The 20,716-nt window shown below is 36.5% G+C and overlaps 1 protein-coding gene and 1 pseudogene across 2 annotated transcripts in view; both read right to left on the bottom strand.

The window, feature by feature from the left end:
- Window positions 1–7,229: 7,229 nt before the first annotated feature.
- Window positions 7,230–7,350, bottom strand: LOC122235166 (annotated as a pseudogene).
- A 4,667-nt stretch (window positions 7,351–12,017) lies between these two features.
- Window positions 12,018–20,716, bottom strand: part of LRRCC1 (leucine rich repeat and coiled-coil centrosomal protein 1) — a 47,467-nt gene continuing 38,768 nt past the window's right edge. For both annotated transcript variants that reach the window (XM_007084312.3, XM_007084313.3), the window contains 4 exons: window positions 19,121–19,329; window positions 18,890–19,027; window positions 15,054–15,189; window positions 12,018–12,758 (listed from right to left, as the gene is read on the bottom strand). In XM_007084312.3, coding sequence (XP_007084374.2) covers window positions 12,636–12,758; window positions 15,054–15,189; window positions 18,890–19,027; window positions 19,121–19,329 — 606 coding nt within the window. In that variant the 3' untranslated portion in view covers window positions 12,018–12,635. The remainder of the gene's footprint in view (window positions 12,759–15,053; window positions 15,190–18,889; window positions 19,028–19,120; window positions 19,330–20,716) is intronic.

Raw genomic sequence — 20,716 nt, 5'->3', positions numbered from 1 at the left:
GGGGAGTGGAAGCGCAGAGAAGGGGCAGCGAGGGGTGGGGACCCGAGTTTAAATGGCAGGAAGTGACGTCGTGGCCCGCGGTTGCCTGGAAACGCATTTTTCTGTGGGAAGGAGGAGCGCGCCGGGAGGAGGGGGAGCGTAGCTACTGTGTTTCACACTCGCCTCCCTACAGTTGGTGAGCTGCCTCGAGGAAGGACGACTTCCCGCAGCCACCTCAGGAGAAAGCAAGGACTTCTCTGCGGCAGAAAATCACTATGGCCAGTGGCCATTAGCTTCTGAGCTGTGAAGGTGGTTGGTTTCTCCATTTGTAGAGCCGCGGGAGATCAGCTTCGGGTCCCTTATGGTCTTTGGGTATTATCTGCTGAGCGCGTTTGCCGAGCTTTAAAGTAGTTGCAAACATTTCAGTGACTCGGACCAAGTGCTGGGTTTTATTCAGTAGATCGTCCTTTTAGATTTGTAACGCAGGAAAAGCAAAATCCTGGAGTTAGGGTTTTGTCCTCATCAGTGTAATGCCCCCGATTTCGAATCCAACAAACGACAAAGGTGCCGATACCCATGCAAACGCACGAGGGTTTATTTGCAAGCTCGAGCTTGGGCCCAAGTATACCCGACACAGCAGAGCAGGGACTTGGACCCCTAGGTTAAGAGGTGTAGCAGTTTTATAGGGGCCAGTGGCCAATGAGATTGTAACACACACAGAAAGTTGCATAGTCATGTCAGTCCACGTGCAGGTGGCCAATTGAATTACAACTTACCCTATAGTAACCATTTGAACTAGCCTATCACTCTGGTCAGAATTGGCGGGCAAAAGGCGGGGTTTACATTCTTTGGCGGTTAGGGGTTCTGCCTTCCTATATGAGCCGGTTTCCAGTAAGGGTGTGCTCAGTGGCTTGACTAGGGTGGGGGAGTGTCTTAAGCAATAAGTAGGTCATATGGGGGTTATACATGAGATGGTGGGTATAGCACAAAATGGAGTTAGTCTTGCTCTGCTTGTCCAGGGGTAGGGGATTTTTTGTTAAATTCCTTGGGTCCCACAATCAGCAATCAACTTTGTAAACAGAGAAACTGAAGTGTAGTCAGGGAGGCAGTGAATTGCCAAACTCACAACTAGACCCCAGATCTCCTGCATTTAGAAGTGTTCTTAATGCCTTATCGGAATCATATACTGTGTTACTTAGACTACTTGGCGCTCATAAGTTTGTGTGCTAGGGTGATAGCCCAAACCATTTATGGTAAATAAGATGGCACACAGTTCTGAGTTAAAAAAAAAAAAAAAAAAAATTTGTCATTCGATTACACATTTTTGAGAATCAGGTCTAAATTTTAAATGAGTTTTTTTTTCACACTTGGAATAAATGCTCAATATATACTAGGTGAATGGAAATTCTATATGACAATAATTAAGAAAGCTTCATACAAGATTTTACTTAATTTAAAATAACAATAAGCTAGCAAAAGCGGCTCACTAAAATGAAGTGAAATATTCGGACAGCAACATTAACAAGTAAAACTATACAGACCAAAAATGAAGTGAAATATTCAGACAGCAACATTAACAAGTAAAACTATACAGACCATTTATAATAAAAAATTTGTTTCCTTTTCATAGGTACAGAGCTTTATTTTTTTAACATTTATTCATTTTTGAGAGTGAGAGAGACAGAGCATGAGCGGGGGAGGGGCAGAGAGAGAGGGAGACACAGAATCAGAAGCAGGCTCCAGGCTCTGAGCTGTCAACACAGGGCCCAACTCGGGGCTCAAACTCACAGACTTCGAGATCATGACCTGAGCTGAAGTCTGACGCTTAACCGACTGAGCCACCCAGGCACCCCCATAGGTACAGAGCTTTATTAATAACGAGATAGTCTTCATTTTAAGCCAAAAATCCAAGAAATCTATAAGCAAAATGTGAAATTAAAAATCTGAAGTAAAACATGAAAACTGCAACTAAAAAAAGTTGAACAATTTATCTGAAAACAGCTTTTCCTGTGGATTTGGCATTAGCAAAATCAAAGACACATTTTGCAAATTGATTTTATTAATAGAATTAAACACTATAGTGATTACTAAGAAGGTTTTACTTTTAATTTGAAGAGGGAACATTCTGCCATAGATGCTGGGATGGGAATTGATAAAAAAACAAAATTATTGTAATAAAAAAAAACCCTTACATTTATGTTGTGCTTTAGTCAGCTAAGGGTGCCATAACAAAAATAGTGTAGTAATTCTCACAGTTCTGAAGCCTGGGAAGTTCAAGATCAAGGTGACAACATGGTCAGGTTCTAGTGAGAGCTCTCTTACTGGCTTACAGACTTTCTCTCCATGTCCTCACAAGGCAGAGACAGAAAGAGCTAGAAAGATCTCTAATGTCTCTTACAAGAACCCTAATTCCATCCTGAGGGCCCTACTATCATGACCTCATCTAAACCTAATACCTTCCAAAGTCTCCCTCCTGAAATACTATCATACTGGGGATTCAGGCTTTAACATATGAATTTGGGGAAGACACAATTCATTCCATAGCATGGAGTATCGCTTCATAAAAGCTATTTTGGAAATTTTGAAAATTGTGTGTTTTTTATTTCAGTTTTTAAAGGTTTTTTTAAAAAGCAATTATTATACTGTTAATGATGCTAATAAGTCACTTTATGATAGGAAAAAATAGGATAAAACAGGCAGAGAGGGAAATAATTAGGACCTGAGGTCCCTGGGTGGGGAAAAACACATATTTTGGAACAATGCTGGGAGTGTCAGACCACAGCAAACCCCCTCACGCTTAAGGTTCCTCTTAAGAAAGTAACAGACCACACTTACTCCCCTTCAGGCTTCCCTCAGGAATTTGACAAAAGACCTAACTGAAAATAAGTAGTAGACCATGAAACATATGACCCACAAGGAATGATATGGCCATAGACCACCCCTCATAGAATGGAAACAAGTCAATCAGTAATGGACAACCCAGCACCTAGAATTGTCCAGCCAATAAGGGAGAAGAAACCTGAGAAGGAACAAGTGGGAAGGGAAGGAGGTTGACCAGAACCTTATAAAACAAGGACCCTTGCCTATAGTCTTTGGTCATTCACTTTGAATGTCCCCTCTCTGTAAAAAGAGACTTCCTACTACTCTTACTTTCTGATCTTATACTCTAATAAACTTTTGCCTGTTGCTTATTTTGTGTCCACCTCTTCATTCTTCAAAGAGGAGAGACAACGAACCCCGGGTATTGAGGTGAAAAAAAAAATCCTGCAACAACTTGAAATTTATTTTGCAGTGCTTTTGTATTTTTCACAGTAAATTTTTCCTTTGTTTAAATTAGCTGGGGTTCAACTAGAAAATATTCACAAATTAGCCATTTCAATTAGTCTTCAAAATGTTATGTCTGTTAGAGAAGCTAAAATTCACTTATACCACTTGTTCCCAAACTTTACTGAGAAAAATCATCTATGGTATTTGTTAAAAATGCAGACTGTTGGATCCAAACCTCAGAGATGAAATCAGTATTGATATGAGAATTTGACTTGGAGATCTGCAGGTTTTGGTTTCAGGTAATTCTCACACACCTGGTGAAATACACTTTATGAAAAAATGAATAACACCATAAAAAATAATGAAATTATCCTTTTCCCTAAAAACAGCTAAAAATAAAAGGCTGATAATACAAAAGTCTTCTTATTTTTTTGAAATTTCTGCTAATGAAACTTTAAGAAACATGAAGTTAAAAAATCAAAATACAAATAATCATTAAGAGGGGTGCCTGGTTGGCTCAGTCGATAGAACATACAACTCTTGATCTCAGGGTTATGAGTTTGAGCCCCCTGTTGGGTATAGAGATTACCTAAAAAATAAAATCTTTAAAAAAAAAAGGAAAAAAAAACCCCAAATGTGCAGAATTGTGTCATAATATGGTAGTTAAATATTTAAGAAAATCAAACCAAGTTTTAAATTTTTTAAAGATTTTTTTTTATTAAAAAAAATTTTTTTAATTTAATGTTTATTTATTATTGAGAGAGAGACAGAACACGAGCTGGGAAAAGGCAGAGAAAGACAGGGACACAGAATCCAAAGCAGGCTCCAGGCTCTGAGCTGTCAGCACAGAGCCCAACATGGGGCTCGAACTCACTAACTATGAGATTATGACCTGAGTCCAAGTCAGAGGCTTAACTGACTGAGCCATCCAGGCGCCCCAAATATTTTTTATTTTTAAGTAATCTCTACACCCAGTGTGGGGTCAAACACGTAACCTCAAGACCAGGAGTCCCATCCCTCAACCAAATTTTATTCTGGTCACTGGTGATGGCATACTGATTTTTAAATGCATGAGCCTATTTAGTGGTCATGATTGGTTATAACTTCCAACTCTCAGGTCTCCTGGAAAGTAACAAACTTCCATTGAAAGGCTGCCTTCATCAGCTTTATTTCTCCCTTACTTAATCTGTTCTGAATTAGTAAGAATAAAATTTGGCTTCTTATTTTTCCTTTCCAAACTTTGCAACACACAAACATCTATCTTCTGTATTTTCTAGGTAAAATAAGCAAACAAACAAAACAATACTACCAAAAAACAACAAACTTAGTTAAAAAATATGTTTCAAGGATTATTAATCCCCTCATTATGATAAACATATTCTTTGTCCATCTAAAACCTGCATGTTACAAAATAGGATAAGTAATGTAAAGACCTTGTCTTCACAAGCTTGTGCCCTATAAGTAGAAACAAGAAATGCCAAGTACATTTAAACATATATAGAAATAGAATTCACACAGATTTGAGAGAATTTAAATTTTATATGGTGACTTGTATTCTACCATACTGCCCTATCAAGGCAGTTTACAGAAAGAGCACATGTATCAAAAATATGGGATGACATTAAAAGAAACAAAAAGAATTGCCTCCAAAGCTCCTTGAAGAGTGGTAGTAAGAATTCTAATTCTCAGGGTGCCTGGGTGGTTCAGTTGGTTAAGCGTCGACTTCAGCTCAGATCAGTCTGTGGGTTTGAGCCCCACGTGAGCTCTATGCTGGCTGCTCAGAGCCTGGAGCCTGCTTCAGATTCTGTGTCTCCCTCTCTCTCTCCCCCTCCCCTGCTCACACTCTGTCTCTCACTCTCTCTCAAAAATAAACATTAAAAAAATTTTTTAAGAAAAAAAATTTAAAAAATAAAGAATTCTAAAAAAGTTAATGCTTATGATCTGATATGTGGGGTCTGAATTTCAACCATACATGTTCAAATATAAGAATAAGAGATCCAAGTTTGTTATAACAAAGTATAATTCAACTAGTATACACTGCAAACTTCTATTATATATTAACAGTCCTCTAACTGCTCTTGTAGATAAAAAGGGAAGGCAAATAGGGTCAAACATTTACTGAAACTGAATGTCATTTATACCTTCCTGAAAAATCAAGTTGCTTAGCAACCCTCTTCCTTGGAAACATGGTTGATAATACCATTTCTTTGAAGTTTTAGTAAGATAAAAATGCTTATCACCAAACTACCAAAGCTTAAGAAGACAGCTTGTCCAAATAACGAGCCATCACATAAAGGCTTCTTGATTATAATACGTTGCCCCAATTAAGACAAAAACTTATACATCTTACCCTCAGATACAGACCCTTCGGCAACTAAAACCTCATGTCGAAAGAGTGTTGAAAATTTTTGGATTTATCACCAAGAGGGACTTTTCCAAGTCAAAAGTGTTGCTGTCGAAAGATAATTTCTCACCACTAATGATCCCCACGTCATTCAATTCCTTGTGCAATGCCAGGACACCTATTCCCTAGAATGAAAAATAAAAGTACTCTAAATAAACAAACAAATAAGCAAATCCTTCAATATGACAAGAGGTACCCAAAAATTATCTAACCTTAAAATATGCAGCATACTATCTTCGTCTACTGCAAACTGTTTTATTTATAAAAATACACACTTACATAATTATATGTATGCCATTTTTAACAAAAATAATTTATTCAGCAAAAATGAAATTCAGATTCATCAGCAAATATTTTCCAGCTAAGTCATGTTAGCCATGAACACTACCAAATCAAATAATATGTTCTTTTAGAATCTCTGAGAAAAAAATGCTTTGTGAAATGGAAAAAAATGGAAAAGTCAAAATAATACTTTTGGGAATCTTTCATCAGTCAGTGGACCATCCAATAACTTATCTTTTTCAACGTGTGCACATACTACTGGTATCACACAGAATGATTGTAGCTGATACATGGTCAAGAACTTCTTCATTATAATACTTGCATGACTAATACGGATTAGGAAAAATTTTAAATAAACATAACCAGAACATCAAACTAGTGACTTATGTTATTTAAATTGTGGCTGATAAAGGGATGTAATTTTTAAAAGTAAGTTAGTTTTAAAAGTAAATAAAAAACTAACAAGAAACTAACAATTTGTGTGGTGTGAAAATGTGATGAAAATCATGATGATAAAACTTATGTGATACCGGTTTTTAAGTGTATTAGTTTATTTAGTGACCATAATCACTTATAGTTTGGTAAACATTTATCTTTTTTAAAAAAATTCTTTAATGTTTATTATTTGAGAGAGAGAGAGAGAGAGAGCGAGTGAGCAGGGGAGGGTAGAGAGAGAGGGAGACAGAGAATTGGAAGCAGGCTCCAGGCTCTGAGCTGCCAGCACAGAGCCTGATGCAGGGCTCAAACCTATAGACTGCGAGATCATGACCTGAGCTGAAGTCAGCCGCCCAACCAACTGAACCAACCAGGCACCCCAGTAAACATTTATCTTTTAGTTGACAGGAAGAAAACCATTTTGCTCTTCTAGTCTTTTTTTCTTTTTCTTTTTGACAGGAAGTAGAATTTATTGGTGGACATGAATAAGGAGGGGGCACTGCTGAGTTCTCATGAGTGCAGAGTCCAACATTTGTCCCAAGGGGCCACGATTAGGGATGTATTTGACCCCCACCCATCTGGGATGAGCCACTTTTCAGCACCATACCTTCAAATTCTTCCACATTAAACTTAATAAAGCTTCACTCCTTAGAAATGTGGATCTTCTGGTGGCTAGGGAACTTGAAGTTGGCCTTGCATAGGGTCTCAGTCACATGTGCCTCGTTCTGCAGGTTAGTATGGATGGACATGATGACTTGGTCGATGTGGACCCTGGCCACCGCCCTAGAGCTTTCCAAAATATCCCACATACCTGCCTGGAGCCTAGATAGCATGAAGTCAGACATCAATGTCCACTGGAAAGGCCTGTCTCCAAGGTCCCTTGGGGAACCCATACAATCAACAGGCTGCATACACTACCAAAGAGGTACTATTTGCAGCCATTGCACCCTGGGTATCCTTCTAGTCTTCAGCCAGTTGTGCATCAAGGAGAATTTGCTCTAAAAGTTCAGAATATTTATGTGGGTTATATTAGTAAACAGAGCAAGAACACAGAGCAAGATTTCATAAGCTCAATAGTATTTACAAAATAGTAGGTGATGCATGTCAGCATTGTAAACACTGGGAGCAGAAAGGGCATCCCAGGACTGTAAAAGTGGACACCAATGTTGTTTACACTACTGTTCAGAAGAAAGTATCTGCCAATCAGGAAGCCTCTCCACCTCAAAGATTTAAAAATAATGGGAAGAAGTGGCACAGACAGATCCTCAGTGTCCCACCATGATCCATATGCTAAGAAAACAGAATCTAAAAGTGAGACAGTTACATTACCAACAAGTACCGCAGTATGGAGATGAAAGTGAAAAACTGGCTAACAAAAATAAAGTAATCCATTCAGAGCTGTGGCAGCTACAAGGGCAGCCTATGGCAAGGTGGGTTGGGGAACAGGAGGATTCTTACACCCATGAAGTGTTAAATAATTATCTACTATGGGCAATTTTTCCCTACAATAATAAAATCCTGGAAAGATTTCAAAGATTCTTATGATATTTAGGCTTTAAATTTTCAAGGTTGTAAAAACAACCATCTCTTTAGGATTGAATAAAAGTATATTCCAAGACGTTTATGGAATAAAAAATATCCAACTTCATTTATAAAGTACTGCTTAATTAGATTGTTGTATGAGAAGACTGCAATTTGTACACTTCTTGGAGGAAGATAATGCAAAATTTAGTGTAATTACAGATGTTATAGTTAACAATTAACTAACAGATGTAACTACTTCTAGCCTTTCCAAAGCCTGGTAGGAGTCATGCTGGAAAATTGCACAGTAGCCTCTTGGAAAAGAATGTTCGGAAAAGAACATTCTGATTTGATGAGTCTCAGAGAAGACCCCATGGATTGATCCTCCCCAAATTCATTCTCAGTAGGTATATCCAACCAAAGAAAGCATGCTTGCTATTGTTTTGATTGTAGGTGGCTGTGTGCCTGACTCAAGACCTCTTTCAGGGAGTGACAATGGGGTGAGAGATTGGGCAAGGGGCTCTAGGGGCTTCCGATGAGAAGCAGTTAGATCACACTGTGATTTACACCCCAGGATGTGGTAATAAATGTTGGAAACACCAGTATGACAGAACCATAAGGAAAGAATACAGTTAGACTCCAGGCACTCTGAAAGAACTAAGTTATGTATTCTCGAACAGGCACTTGGACAAAAATGGTGGTCACACATCCACTTAATCTATAAATAAGTCAATTATACTAATATGTTCAGCAACTTGTGTCTCCCTGGATCATTGTGATTTAAGCCTTAAATTAGGCATGAGCAGCAATCTCATATCTCCAAAGGAAGTAAAGAAATAGAGAAGATAATTAGGGACCACCATTAGTGGTGGTATTGCTAGCCCATAAATCACAAATCAGATGGGACATCAAGTCTTCTTGATGACAATCTTCCCAATGAGTAGTCACAACTTTGGCAGTGTTATTCTCCTACTCCATAAAATGTGGATTCATCTATTGTTGCAGATTTACTTACTGGAACTTGCAATGATGAGATCAACCTAAGGACATTACTGCATCATCCACTACATTCATGATCTTTAAATATTAGTAGGGTTTAACGAAGAAGGGTAGCAACTGCTTATTTTCTAATAAAATAGAGATAAATTGCTATTCCCCTAAACACTCTGGCCATGTGGGTGAGCATTTTGGAATTCCAAAGGATGAGAGCAGGTAGAGTATCTTTTCCAATTACCCTTCAGAATAATAAACTGGAACCTCTATACCTAACATCTTAACTTTGTAGGAGCTCAGGAGTATTGAAGACAGCATATCTTTACTTTAGGAATTTGGTGTGTTAATATGTGCTAAGATAAGCTAGACTAGTGAGTTTAAGTTGAGGTACTTTCAAATCAAGATTTTGGACCCAGGGTGGGGAATTGGACTAAGGTGGTCAAAAGGTATAAGTTTCCAGTTATAATATATATAAATTCTGGGGATGTAGTGTACATGATTATAGTTAACAGTTCTATATTATGTATTTGAAAGTTGCTCAGAGTATATCATAAAAGTTCTCATCACAAGAGGGCGCCTAGCTGGATCAGTTGAAGGAGCATGTGACTCTTGATATTGGGGTTGTGAGTTCAAGCCCCACATTGGGTGTAGAGATTAGTTATAAATAAATAAAACTTTAAAAAAAGTTTTCATCATGAGAAAAAAATTGTACTGTGTGGTGATGGATGTTACTAAGTTGATTGTAATCATTTCACAATATATACATACATCCTATCATAATTTTGTACACCTTAAACTTACAGAATGTTACATGTCAATTAATCTCGATAAAACTGGGGGCAAAAAGATTTTGGATCCAGAGATAGGCTACAGTATAGGCAGTCCTTCTTGGGCTCCATACTTCAGAAAGCCAAATGATTTTTTAAACCTCTGATCTTTGAATCTTACCTATGCAAACCTCCCCTCCCCACACAGCCCTGGCCTCCACATACACCGATCATGGGTCAATATGGAGCCCATTTCTCTATCACACCTTTTCTTTGTGATTTCTTATTTGACTCATAGATTTAGAAGTTGCTGTTTAACTTGAAAATATTTGTGGACTCCTCACATTTCTTTCAATTTTAATATTTTTACTCTGGGTAGTGGCTGTCATCAACTTTTCCCACTTGAAGTTAGCTTCTTGGGGGTATAAATTTCTGATTGTCATAAAGTTTGACAAGCTTAGAACCATTATTTCTTCTAATATATAGGTTAGTTACATTTTATATATATCTTATTTAGAATTTATATAGATCACTCATGTCTCTCCCCTCTCCTTTGGTACTTCGCTGTACGTTGGTGCACTTCATGCAATCCATGTTTCGGAGGTTCTGCTTATTTTCCCTCAGGTTTTTTCTCTTCTTCAGATAATCTCCATCAACCTCAAAGTTCACAGATACTTCTGCCAGTTCAAATGCACTGTAGAGACCCTATAGTAAAATCGTTAATTTAAAAATATTTGTGTATCTACTATTGGTGAGCACTGTTAACATACCTTACTTTACTTTTAAAGCATGGTTTCCTTTAGTCCTTTGAATATATGGTGGTTGCTTTGAAGTCCTTTTTAAGGCTAACATCTGGGTCCCCTTGCAACTACTTTTCCTTTATACTGTGTATCAGTTCCACTTTTCTATTTCTTTGTATGTCTTATGTATTTTTTTTAATAAAAACTGGGCATTTTAAGGAATCTATTGTAAGCTTTTGCTGTTCTTATGGGGATTTAGTAAATTTTCTTAAAGAAATGTTTCATTTGCTGCATGCTCATAGGAAAATGTTCAGACTTTAAATGGGTGTTTTAAAATACTTTTCACCAGCTGTGGCTGTAAACCAGGTCCACAGAGTTCCTTGCACTGCCATTCCAGAAGTGGAACCTACTCTGATTTTTCAGGAATAATGTTTGGGTTTTCTTAATGGCTGTTGTAGGAATTACAATATGCATTTTAATTTATCAGTCATCTTTAGATTAATCTGACAAAATAAACTCGAGTATGGCTGTATTTCCTCCCAACTTTGTGTTTTTTTGTCACACATATCCCAATATATATGCTGTAAATTCAATATAGTGTTACAATTATTGCCATAAATGTCTTTTAATTAACAGAAGAAAAAATGTATTTATATAGTCCTATGAAAACTTACCCACAGGGATGCCTGAGTGGCTTAGTCAGTTAAGTGTCCAACTCTTGACGTTGACTCAGGTCATGATCTCACAGTTCATGGGTTTAAGCCCTGCATCGGGCTCTGCGGTGACAGCACAGAGCTTGCTTGGTATTCTCTCTGCCCCTCTCCCCGCTTGCTCTCTAGCTCTCTCTCAAAATGAATAAACTTAAAAAAAAAAAAAAAAAAAAAAAGAAACTTACCTACATGTTTATTGTTCCCAATAGTCTTCATTTCTTCCAGTGGGTTTAAGTTAATGTCTGGTATCACTTCCTTTCAGCCTTTTAGAAATTGAACATTTCTTTTAAGGTGGGTTGGCTAGCAATAAATTCTATCAATTGTCTGGGAATGCCATTATTTTGCATTTATCTTGAGAGTTTTGCTGGATATAAAATTTTTGATTGACAATTCCTCTTCTTCCCATATCAACTGTGTGACTGACTGCCCTCTGGCCTCTACTGCTTCTGATGAGCAGTCAATCGTTCCTCTACATGAATCGTATTTTCTTGCTGCTTTCAAGAATTTCCCAAGAGTTTGACTATAGTTCCCAGGTGTGGTTCTCTTTGTGTTTATCCTGGCTTTTACTGAAAATCTTGGATCTGTAGGTTAATCTTTTTCATCAAATTTAGGAAATTGTCAGCCATTATTTTTCCTCCTGACCTCATTGTGCATGTTTGTATGCTTGATGTTGTCCCACAGATTTCAGTAGGAATCTTGCCTCTAATGAAATGGAGCCCTCTCTTTTAGAAGCATTTGCATTTTTTTTCTGATTGCATTTAATTTTTAAAACTTACTTCAGTGGCTGTTAGTTCAAAATATTCTTTCTTTTAGAAATAGTATTTAGGTTTTTTCCTTTTTCTGCATGCATAGGAGCATAAGAGATGACAAAAGTTAAAATAAGAATTCTTTTATATACAGTGATTAGAAGGGAAAATGAGCATGGAACAGTAGTGTTGCTGCTGAGGAACAGACAATGTTCATAAAACCTTAAGTATAATCTTTAATGAAAAAGTCATATGCATTCTAAAAAAGGGGTCATTATGAGTGATGTGGAGATGGTTACCTGTGCTTTGTTAAGAATGCCACATCTTTATCATACAGACTTCAAAGCTTTTCAGCTACACTTACGAAAAAAATGGAGCTACATCAACTAAAGGATGACCAATATATATATTAGTTTTTCATCAACACAATAATGTAACAACAATGATGAAAATATTTTACCTCATATAGTCTAAATACTAATCTTAATTTCTATTTACATATTTGTAGGCAAATGTGTAATTGCCAAACAATGTATATATAGCACAGAAACAAGAAAGTGTCATAAATCTGGTTGATAGGTTTTTCTAATACACATATTATCAACAATTTATTATAGAAACCTACAGATACAATTGAAAAATACTTGATCAAAAGTCTTTTAAAATATAATCAGAATGAAATGTGTACAAAGAGACATTTCAAAGTCATAGCAGTTACTACTATTACAATATTTAATCATTTTTACAATAGGTCTGCTGTTCCATTTCAATTAAATTCATTCTCAGAAACATCACATTTCTCGCTGAATTTCAGTTAGAGCAAAAGCAAGTTGCTTAATTTTTTCTTCCATTGCTTTTTTGTTCTTGCATGTTTCTTGCAGAAGTTCACGCATTTCTTCTTCAACTAGATGAACCTAAATCAACATATAAATTCACTTTTTTTAAAGAAAATATATTTTAAAAATGTATTCTGAAACAAAAAGTCAACACTTTACTCTCTTCAATTTTGTAACTTGTGGTATTCATTTAAAGCAACGAGGTTAGTAAAATGTAACTTGTTCAAATACTAATAGGGAAATCAATGTGTATACTGTACACAAAGTACTTACATGTATATTGTCTATATCTCATGGGTGCTTGTGATGAGCACATAGGCATTTATTTTAACTCTATTTTAGAGCTTAGAAAATTTGTTCAAGTTATACAGCTTCTCAGTAGCGTATATGGACAGAAACCATTCTTTTGACTTAATCTTTCCACTGTCCTGTACTACGTATGAATAAGGAATCATGAGTTCAAGTAAAATATCAGTTCCTTATAAACTTTCAAAACAAATAACCTCCCTTCCTAAAGAAATGCTTTAATTTAGTCTATCTCATTTCTAAAATTGCTGTGGGTTATAAATTACCATCTTTTTGAAAGATAATTTTATCATTTCTTCCTAACCAATATTCTCCTAGGATTCTTTGTATTTGATCCTACTAATTTCTGCTTGAAATTCTCCTATGATACAACATTCCTGACAGTACTATCAATATGACCATTCCTTTCTGTTTATCTCCCTCTTCCTAATCTCTAATATAGATTTCCTAATTTTTTTTCCCTGAGAAAATTAGTATTTCTCCTAATTTAAATTATATTCATGTGATAATTTACAATGTTTTCATGATTATAACATTTAAGCTCTGGTGCCATTTCTCTAACTCTCAAACAGACACATCCCTTTGATATTATTAAGTCATCGGCACTAGAGGTCCAATATCAAACTTATTATTTCACTTTCAACTAAGGGCCTAATCTTAGGTTTTATTTGGTATTACCTGATACACCCCTGTTAAACTTGGTAGATTTTAAAGAAAACTTCTGAAACATCTGTTGACATGAAATAAAATAAATAACTACATTTTGAACAAGTTATACTTCCTTATTCATTATTTCCAAAGACCTTGTTGCTTCCTTCTTTGCACATAGACTCCTGAGGGTAATGTCACCTAATCACACAACTGTAATAATTATATGGAGTCACTCTTTCTGTTTATGAACTCTTTCCCAGTCACTGGTTTCTGAGTCTCTATTCGTACAGGTATCTCACTTTCTTATTGCCACTTCAAAATCAAGGAAAAATGGAAATTTACAACTGTTCCACTGATCTAGTAGGTCTCAAAAGAGGGGACATATCAAACCAAACAGGTGTTACCTGCTGAGTTTTAAAATAACTGGGTCTAACTAAAATACAAGAGACTTAGGAAATCAAAGTCTCGGTGGGGGGGGGGGGGGAAGCTCATGCATATGTATTATTAAAAAGCTCTAGGGGCATCTGGGTGGCTCAGTAAGTTAAGTGCTCTACCTTTTTTTTTTTTATTTATTTTTGAGAGAGACAGAGAAAGTGAGAGGGGGAAGGGCAGATAAAGAGGAAGAGAGAGAATCCTAAGCAGGCTCTGCACTGTCAGCACGGAGCTTGACATGGGGCTCGAGGTCACAAACCGTGAGATCATGACCTAAGCGGAAACCAAGAGTCGGACACTTAACCCACTGAGCCACCCAGGCGCCCCTGCATTCTACTCTTGATATCAGCTCAAGTGGTGATCTCGTAGTCTTGAGATCAAGCCCTGCATCAGGCTCTGTGCTGAGCATGGAGCCTGCTTGGGCTCCTCTTTCTGCCCCTCCCCAACTAGCATATGTGCACTCGCTCTCAAAATAAATATTAAAAAACAAAACAAAACCAACAAGCTCTATAAGGTGATTCTGATGTTGCTTCTGATTTAATAACACCTAAAATTCCTGTCGATGATATTAAATATCATTCAAGATTATCAAAGATAGTCTTAAACCCTAATTAACAAAACACATCTTGGGAGTTATTTCCAAGGTAGTGATGAATTGTACTTATTCACATTCTTACCCTGCCTATGTGTAACCAAAGGTGCTTCCATATGAGACTGATCAGGAATACGTCAATTTTTATTCAGAGATCATGCAGCAGGTGCACATCAGAATCAAACTTCTAATTTTGGTTTCCTTAGAATTCTACAACTAGTCTAAGTATTACTAGCATTTTGGCCTGATTGCACAATAGTTTTGGCAACATTCTTCATATCTATTCAGTCATTAAATCATAGTGCCTTTTCTCTTTATAATTCTCAAAGATATAATTTATTTAGCTATAATAATTTAATACTGATTATCAAAGCAAATTTTATTAATAGTACCTTGAAATTTGCAGAATCAATGTATTTCTGCTTTTCACTTGCTAGTTGTATTATCTCAGCTTGATGAGCTTCAACAATTGCATCAACTTGTTTTTTAAAGGCATCATCCATACTATGAAGCTTTTCCACCGCATCCCTTAAAAAAAAGCACAAAAACCATATTATCTTTGTTTATAAAAATTAGGATTTCTTTTCTTCTTAGATGGCAGCTCTTACATTCACTTTTTAAAAAATGTTTATTTATTTTTATTGAGAGAGAGAGAGAGAGAGAGAGAGAGAGAGAGAGAGAGAGAGGGAGCACGTGCATGGGAGAGGGGCAGAGAGAGGGAGAGAGGGAATCCCAAGCAGGCTCTATGCTGTAAGCACAGAGCCCGACATGGGGCTTGATCTCACAAACTGTGAGATCATGACCTGAGCAGAAATCGAGTCAGATGCTTAACCAACTGAACCACCCAGGCACCCCATCTTACATTCACATTTTAATGGAAGTATATATAACTCCATTAAATAGAAGAAGGTATCCTGGGTAATAAAAGACATAAGTAGTTCACCCAGCAGAATCTGTTAGTAACAGAACAGGGCAGGATAACATCAATGAAAATTTGTTACCCTTTTATCCTCTAAAGGTCAGAGTACTCTGGTTCCCATTTATTTTGAGTCTCATGGTATGATATATAAGCACATTCATAGATGATTGCTATCAATTTTTTTCTCTATGTGTTTGTAGTGTGATAATTTGAGAAGTGTACATTATAGGCAGGTTTAGGTTTATGAACATGTAGATCTGACTTTTCTATGCTAATGTTTAACAGATAAAACCCTGTGTTAATAAACACATTAAACAGTACTGTATTCACAAAATTTTAGTGCTATAAGTTTCTTAGAGGCAAAAAACCAATTCCTTTATATTAAGTATGAATAATTTCATTTAAAAAAGTTAAGTCCACAATGAACATATTTTCTGCTTTTGGCATAGCCCATAGTAATAGACTGAACACTGGGTCCGTGAATCAAGTCTTTCTTATGTTCCCAGATGCAAGCAACCTTTAGTAGCTGTATGACTTAAGGGCAAGTCACAAAACTCTGCTTTTAAGTTTTTTAAACTATACAAACAGGATAATCCTACCTGTTCTGCCAACCTCACAGAATTATTGTTGGTTGCAAAATAAGATATAAGAAAAAAACCAATTATGTATTTTTAAAAAAATTTATTTATTTAAGTGATCTCTATATCCAATATGGGGCTCAAACCCACAACCCCAAGATCACGAGTCACATGCTCTTCTGACTGAGCCAGCCAGGCACCCCAATTTATGTATTATAAAAGGCTATATAAATAAAATCTGTTTTTATTAAAATTCTATTAAGTTAAAAATCTTCTATCTTACATACTAATCTTAGTCTACAATGCATAAAAGCATTAATGTATACAATCAGGTCTTTACTGTTTTGCTATTAACAACATGACAAACAATGCAATATAAGAGATTTTGAAAACTGTCAGGCTTTATGATTTATATTAACTTTAGGAACTGCTATTTATAGGAAATGATTATTTCTTTTAGGATATAAGAGACTCCCAATTGTGACAGGCAGGAGAGAAAATTTCAACAGGTTCCAAGCCAAAGTCCCTGTATTAGTGCTGGTTGAAAGCAAAGTGGAGCAGGGTCCATTAGCAGACAAACAAGACACTACTGTCAGTCAAAACCTTTTCCATTTACACTGAGTTAAAATATAAGAAATCAAATTCCAGGTTCTATTAGATTTGATATAATGGGAACTGACCCCTACATGAGATTTTGCTGTTTATCCATACCACTCTTTAATCCTGACCAGAGTTTAACTGATCGTTAAACTGTGTTACCTATTTTTCAAGGCAGCCAACTTTATAAATTATTTTAAGAAGTCCAGTTACATAGTTTACAAGGTGAAGCCTTCATTTCCTCTATGGGATTTCATAAAATCTACACACCGATGGCACCCAGGTATACATTTTCTTCCCCTTCTTTCAAATTAGCTCTCATCCTCAGTTTGTGCAGGCCTGCTACTGAAATCCATTCTAGCTTCTTCAGGAGTTCACTGCCCCTGGTAGTTAAGGGACTGCCCATTCTAAACTCCACACAGAAGAGCCAAAAATATCACTAGATTTTTCAATCAGTTTGAAAATAATCACAGTCATAAAAAAATATATTCACCCAACAATTACTACTATGTGTTAGGCACTAAGTACCAAATAACTCATACAAGCCATATATACACATAAATACATTTACATATGCTTTTTACATCTCACCCATCCCAATTCAGTGTTTACATCAAAAGATCTCCCACAGAGGCAACACAATCCTAGACTTTAGCCTCTACTGCAAAGCTGTAATCATCAAGACAGCATGGTATTGGCACAAAAAACAGACACATAGACCAATGGAATAGAATAGAAACCCCAGAACTAGACCCACAAAAGTATGGCCAACTGATCTTTGACAAAGCAGGAAAGAACATCCAATGGAAAAAAGACAGTCTCTTTAACAAATGGTGCTGGGAGAACTGGACAGCAACATGCAGAAGGTTGAAACTAGACCACTTTCTCACACCATTCACAAAAATAAACTCAAAATGGATAAAGGACCTGAATGTGAGACAGGAAACTATCAAAACCCTAGAGGAGAAAGGAAAAAACCTCTCTGACCTCAGCCGCAGCAATTTCTTACTTGACACATCTCCAAAGGCAAGGGAATTAAAAGCAGAAATGAACTATTGGGACCTCATCAAGATAAAAAGCTTCTGCACTGCAAAGGAAACAATCAACAAAACTAAAAGACAACCGATGGAATGGGAAAAGATATTTGCAAATGACATATCGGACAAAGGGCTAGTATCCAAAATCTATAAAGAACTCACCAAACTCCACACCTGAAAAACGAATAATCCAGTGAAGAAATGGGCAGAAGACATGAACAGACACTTCTCTAAAGAAGACATCCAGATGGCCAACAGGCACATGAAAAGATGCTCAATGTCACTCCTCATCATCAGGGAAATACAAGTCAAAACCACACTGAGATATCACCTCACGCCAGTCAGAGTGGCTAAAATGAACAAATCAGAAGACTATAGATGCTGGAGAGGATGTGGAGAAACGGGAACCCTCTTGCACTGTTGGTGAGAATGCAAACTGGTGCAGCCGCTCTGGAAAACAGTGTGAAGGTTCCTCAAACAGTTAAAAATAGATCTACCCTATGACGCAGCAATAGCACTGCTAGGAATTTACCCAAGGGATACAGGAGTGCTGATGCATAGGGGCACATGTACCCCAATGTTTATAGCAGCACTTTCAACAATAACCAAATTATGGAAAGAGCCTAAATGTCCATCAACTGATGAATGGATAAAGAAGTTGTGGTTTATATATACAATGGAATACTACTTGGCAATGAGAAAGAATGAAATATGGCCTTTTGTAGCAACGTGGATGGACCTGGAGAGTGTGATGCTAAGTGAAATAAGGCATACAGGGAAAGACAGATACCATATGTTTTCACTCTTATGTGGATCCTGAGAAACTTAACAGAAGACCATGGGGGAGGGGAAGGGGAAAAAAAAAGTTAGAGAGGGAGGGAGCCAAACCGTAAGAGACTCTTAAAAACTGAGAATAAACTGAGGGTTGATGGGGGGTGGGAGGGAGGGGAAAGTGGGTGATGGGCATTGAAGAGGGCACCTATTGGGATGAGCACTGGGTGTTTTATGGAAACCAATTTGACAGTAAATTTCATATTAAAAAAAATAAATAAAAAAAAAAAAAAAGAGAAAGATCTCTCACATATTTTAGGACTTACTTTTGTAGTTCAATACTTTTGTCTCTTTCTGCTTTAAGTTTCTTTTCCTTGTCTTCAAATTTTTCTTTTACTTCTTTTACTTGCATTTCCAGATGACTTAGAAGCTCTCCTTTATCATGCCACTTCTGACTAAGTGTACTAATACAAAAAGAAATAATTTAAAAAATAAAATTAGTTATATGAAACTATTAAGCCACATTTTATTTCTCAATAGGAAATACTATATAATACCTATAAGCTTTTCTAATTTCTTCAAGTTCTAATTCCTTTATTTTCAACTGCTGTTTTAGTTTTTCTTTTCTTTCATTGTGTCTTTCCAGTTTTTCAATTACGTCATCCAGTTGTAAAGATTTTTCATCAAGTTGTTCTTGGGTACATTTTTGTATTTCAATGATCTTTTCTTGTAATACTTTGATTTGTTCTTCTTTTTCTTGTACACACTTAGAGAAACAAAAAAACAGCACTTTATTTTTATTAACCCAGATGTCTCATTTTCTATTTGGATTTAATGGTTTAAAATGATTCTAAAAACTACAGATTAAAAAATAAACTGAATATTCACTAAGTGTTTTCAAAAAGATTTACAGGACATTTTTTAATAACAATCAACAAGAAACATCACTACTACTTTGTTTTAAGTGCTATTAAGAAAGATAAAATTCTAGGGGCACCTGGGTGGCTTAGTCAGTTAAGTGTCTGACTTCTGCTCAGATCATGATCTCACAGTTTGTGGGTTCGAGCCCTACGTCAGGCTCTGCTGACAGCTCAGAGCCTGAAGCCTGCTTCAGTCAGATTCTATGTCTCCCTCTCTCTCTCTCTGCCCCTCCCCTATTCATGCTCTGTCTCTCTCAAAAACCAATAAACATTAAAAAATTACAAAAAAAAAAGAAAAAGGAAGATAAAATTCTTATGCCCTTTACACTTTTTATTTCAGTAAGTTAGCAATTATCATGGAGAAGGAAAAGCGGCACAATAAAAATTTTCAATTACTTTAATTTTGCATTTGAAAAAATGTTTGCATGACAGAAAGAAAAAGAAAACTCTAGGTGGATGACAGATACAGCAAAGACTGATATGCACAGTACATGTGTGGCACTAATTAAACTGCTATTTCTACTATATTCAACAGAAGTGCTTTCTGCATCAGGATGAGCAAATAAATGCTTTACCTCAAAACAAAGCATGATTTTATCACTATTAAAATGTCACATAAGAACAGGGTTTACATCTCCCCAAACTTTTTATGCTATCTTCTATACCATGAGCCAGACTTTATCCTGTATGTGCATACTACAAATCAGAGGATAATGAAAGATCAAAACCACCTTAGGCAGCGTTAAATGTCTGCAGGGATTAGGCTTCCTATAGGTGATTTATTCCAATGACTATTTCTTTGCTTTGTGGGGGCATGCCTGGATGTCTGGAACAGTCTGCTACATACCGACTACTGGTATCAGTCTCTGTAAGTGAGAAAAGATGAAATTGGCAGTTCTTATTTTTTCCTCTGCCCCACTCCACCTTGCCTTTTTTCCTTTTGGGAAGAAGATGGAGGCAAACACACAAATACTGGGAAAGGCCAATTTAAGTATATATTCATAAGAATTATAAACAATGCAGTTCAATTCCTCAGTGTGTTACATATGCAAAAATCTAACCAAAGATGTTGGGTAGTCTCCTAGTCTTGACCAACATTTGCAAAAAAGTCATGAATTGTTTATTTTGTCCCCCTGACTCTCTGAAGCACTAAGAGTGAGCAGTCTTGACATATGTTATGGGAGTTCACAAAAGCTATAAAAAATTATTATGAAATAACCCTATTAATCAAAA

This window comes from Panthera tigris, chromosome F2, assembly GCF_018350195.1.
Source record: "Panthera tigris isolate Pti1 chromosome F2, P.tigris_Pti1_mat1.1, whole genome shotgun sequence".
Taxonomy (NCBI): Eukaryota; Metazoa; Chordata; class Mammalia; order Carnivora; family Felidae; genus Panthera; species Panthera tigris.
Note: the sequence above shows the minus strand (reverse complement) of the source record. Positions and strands in the feature narration are given on the sequence as shown.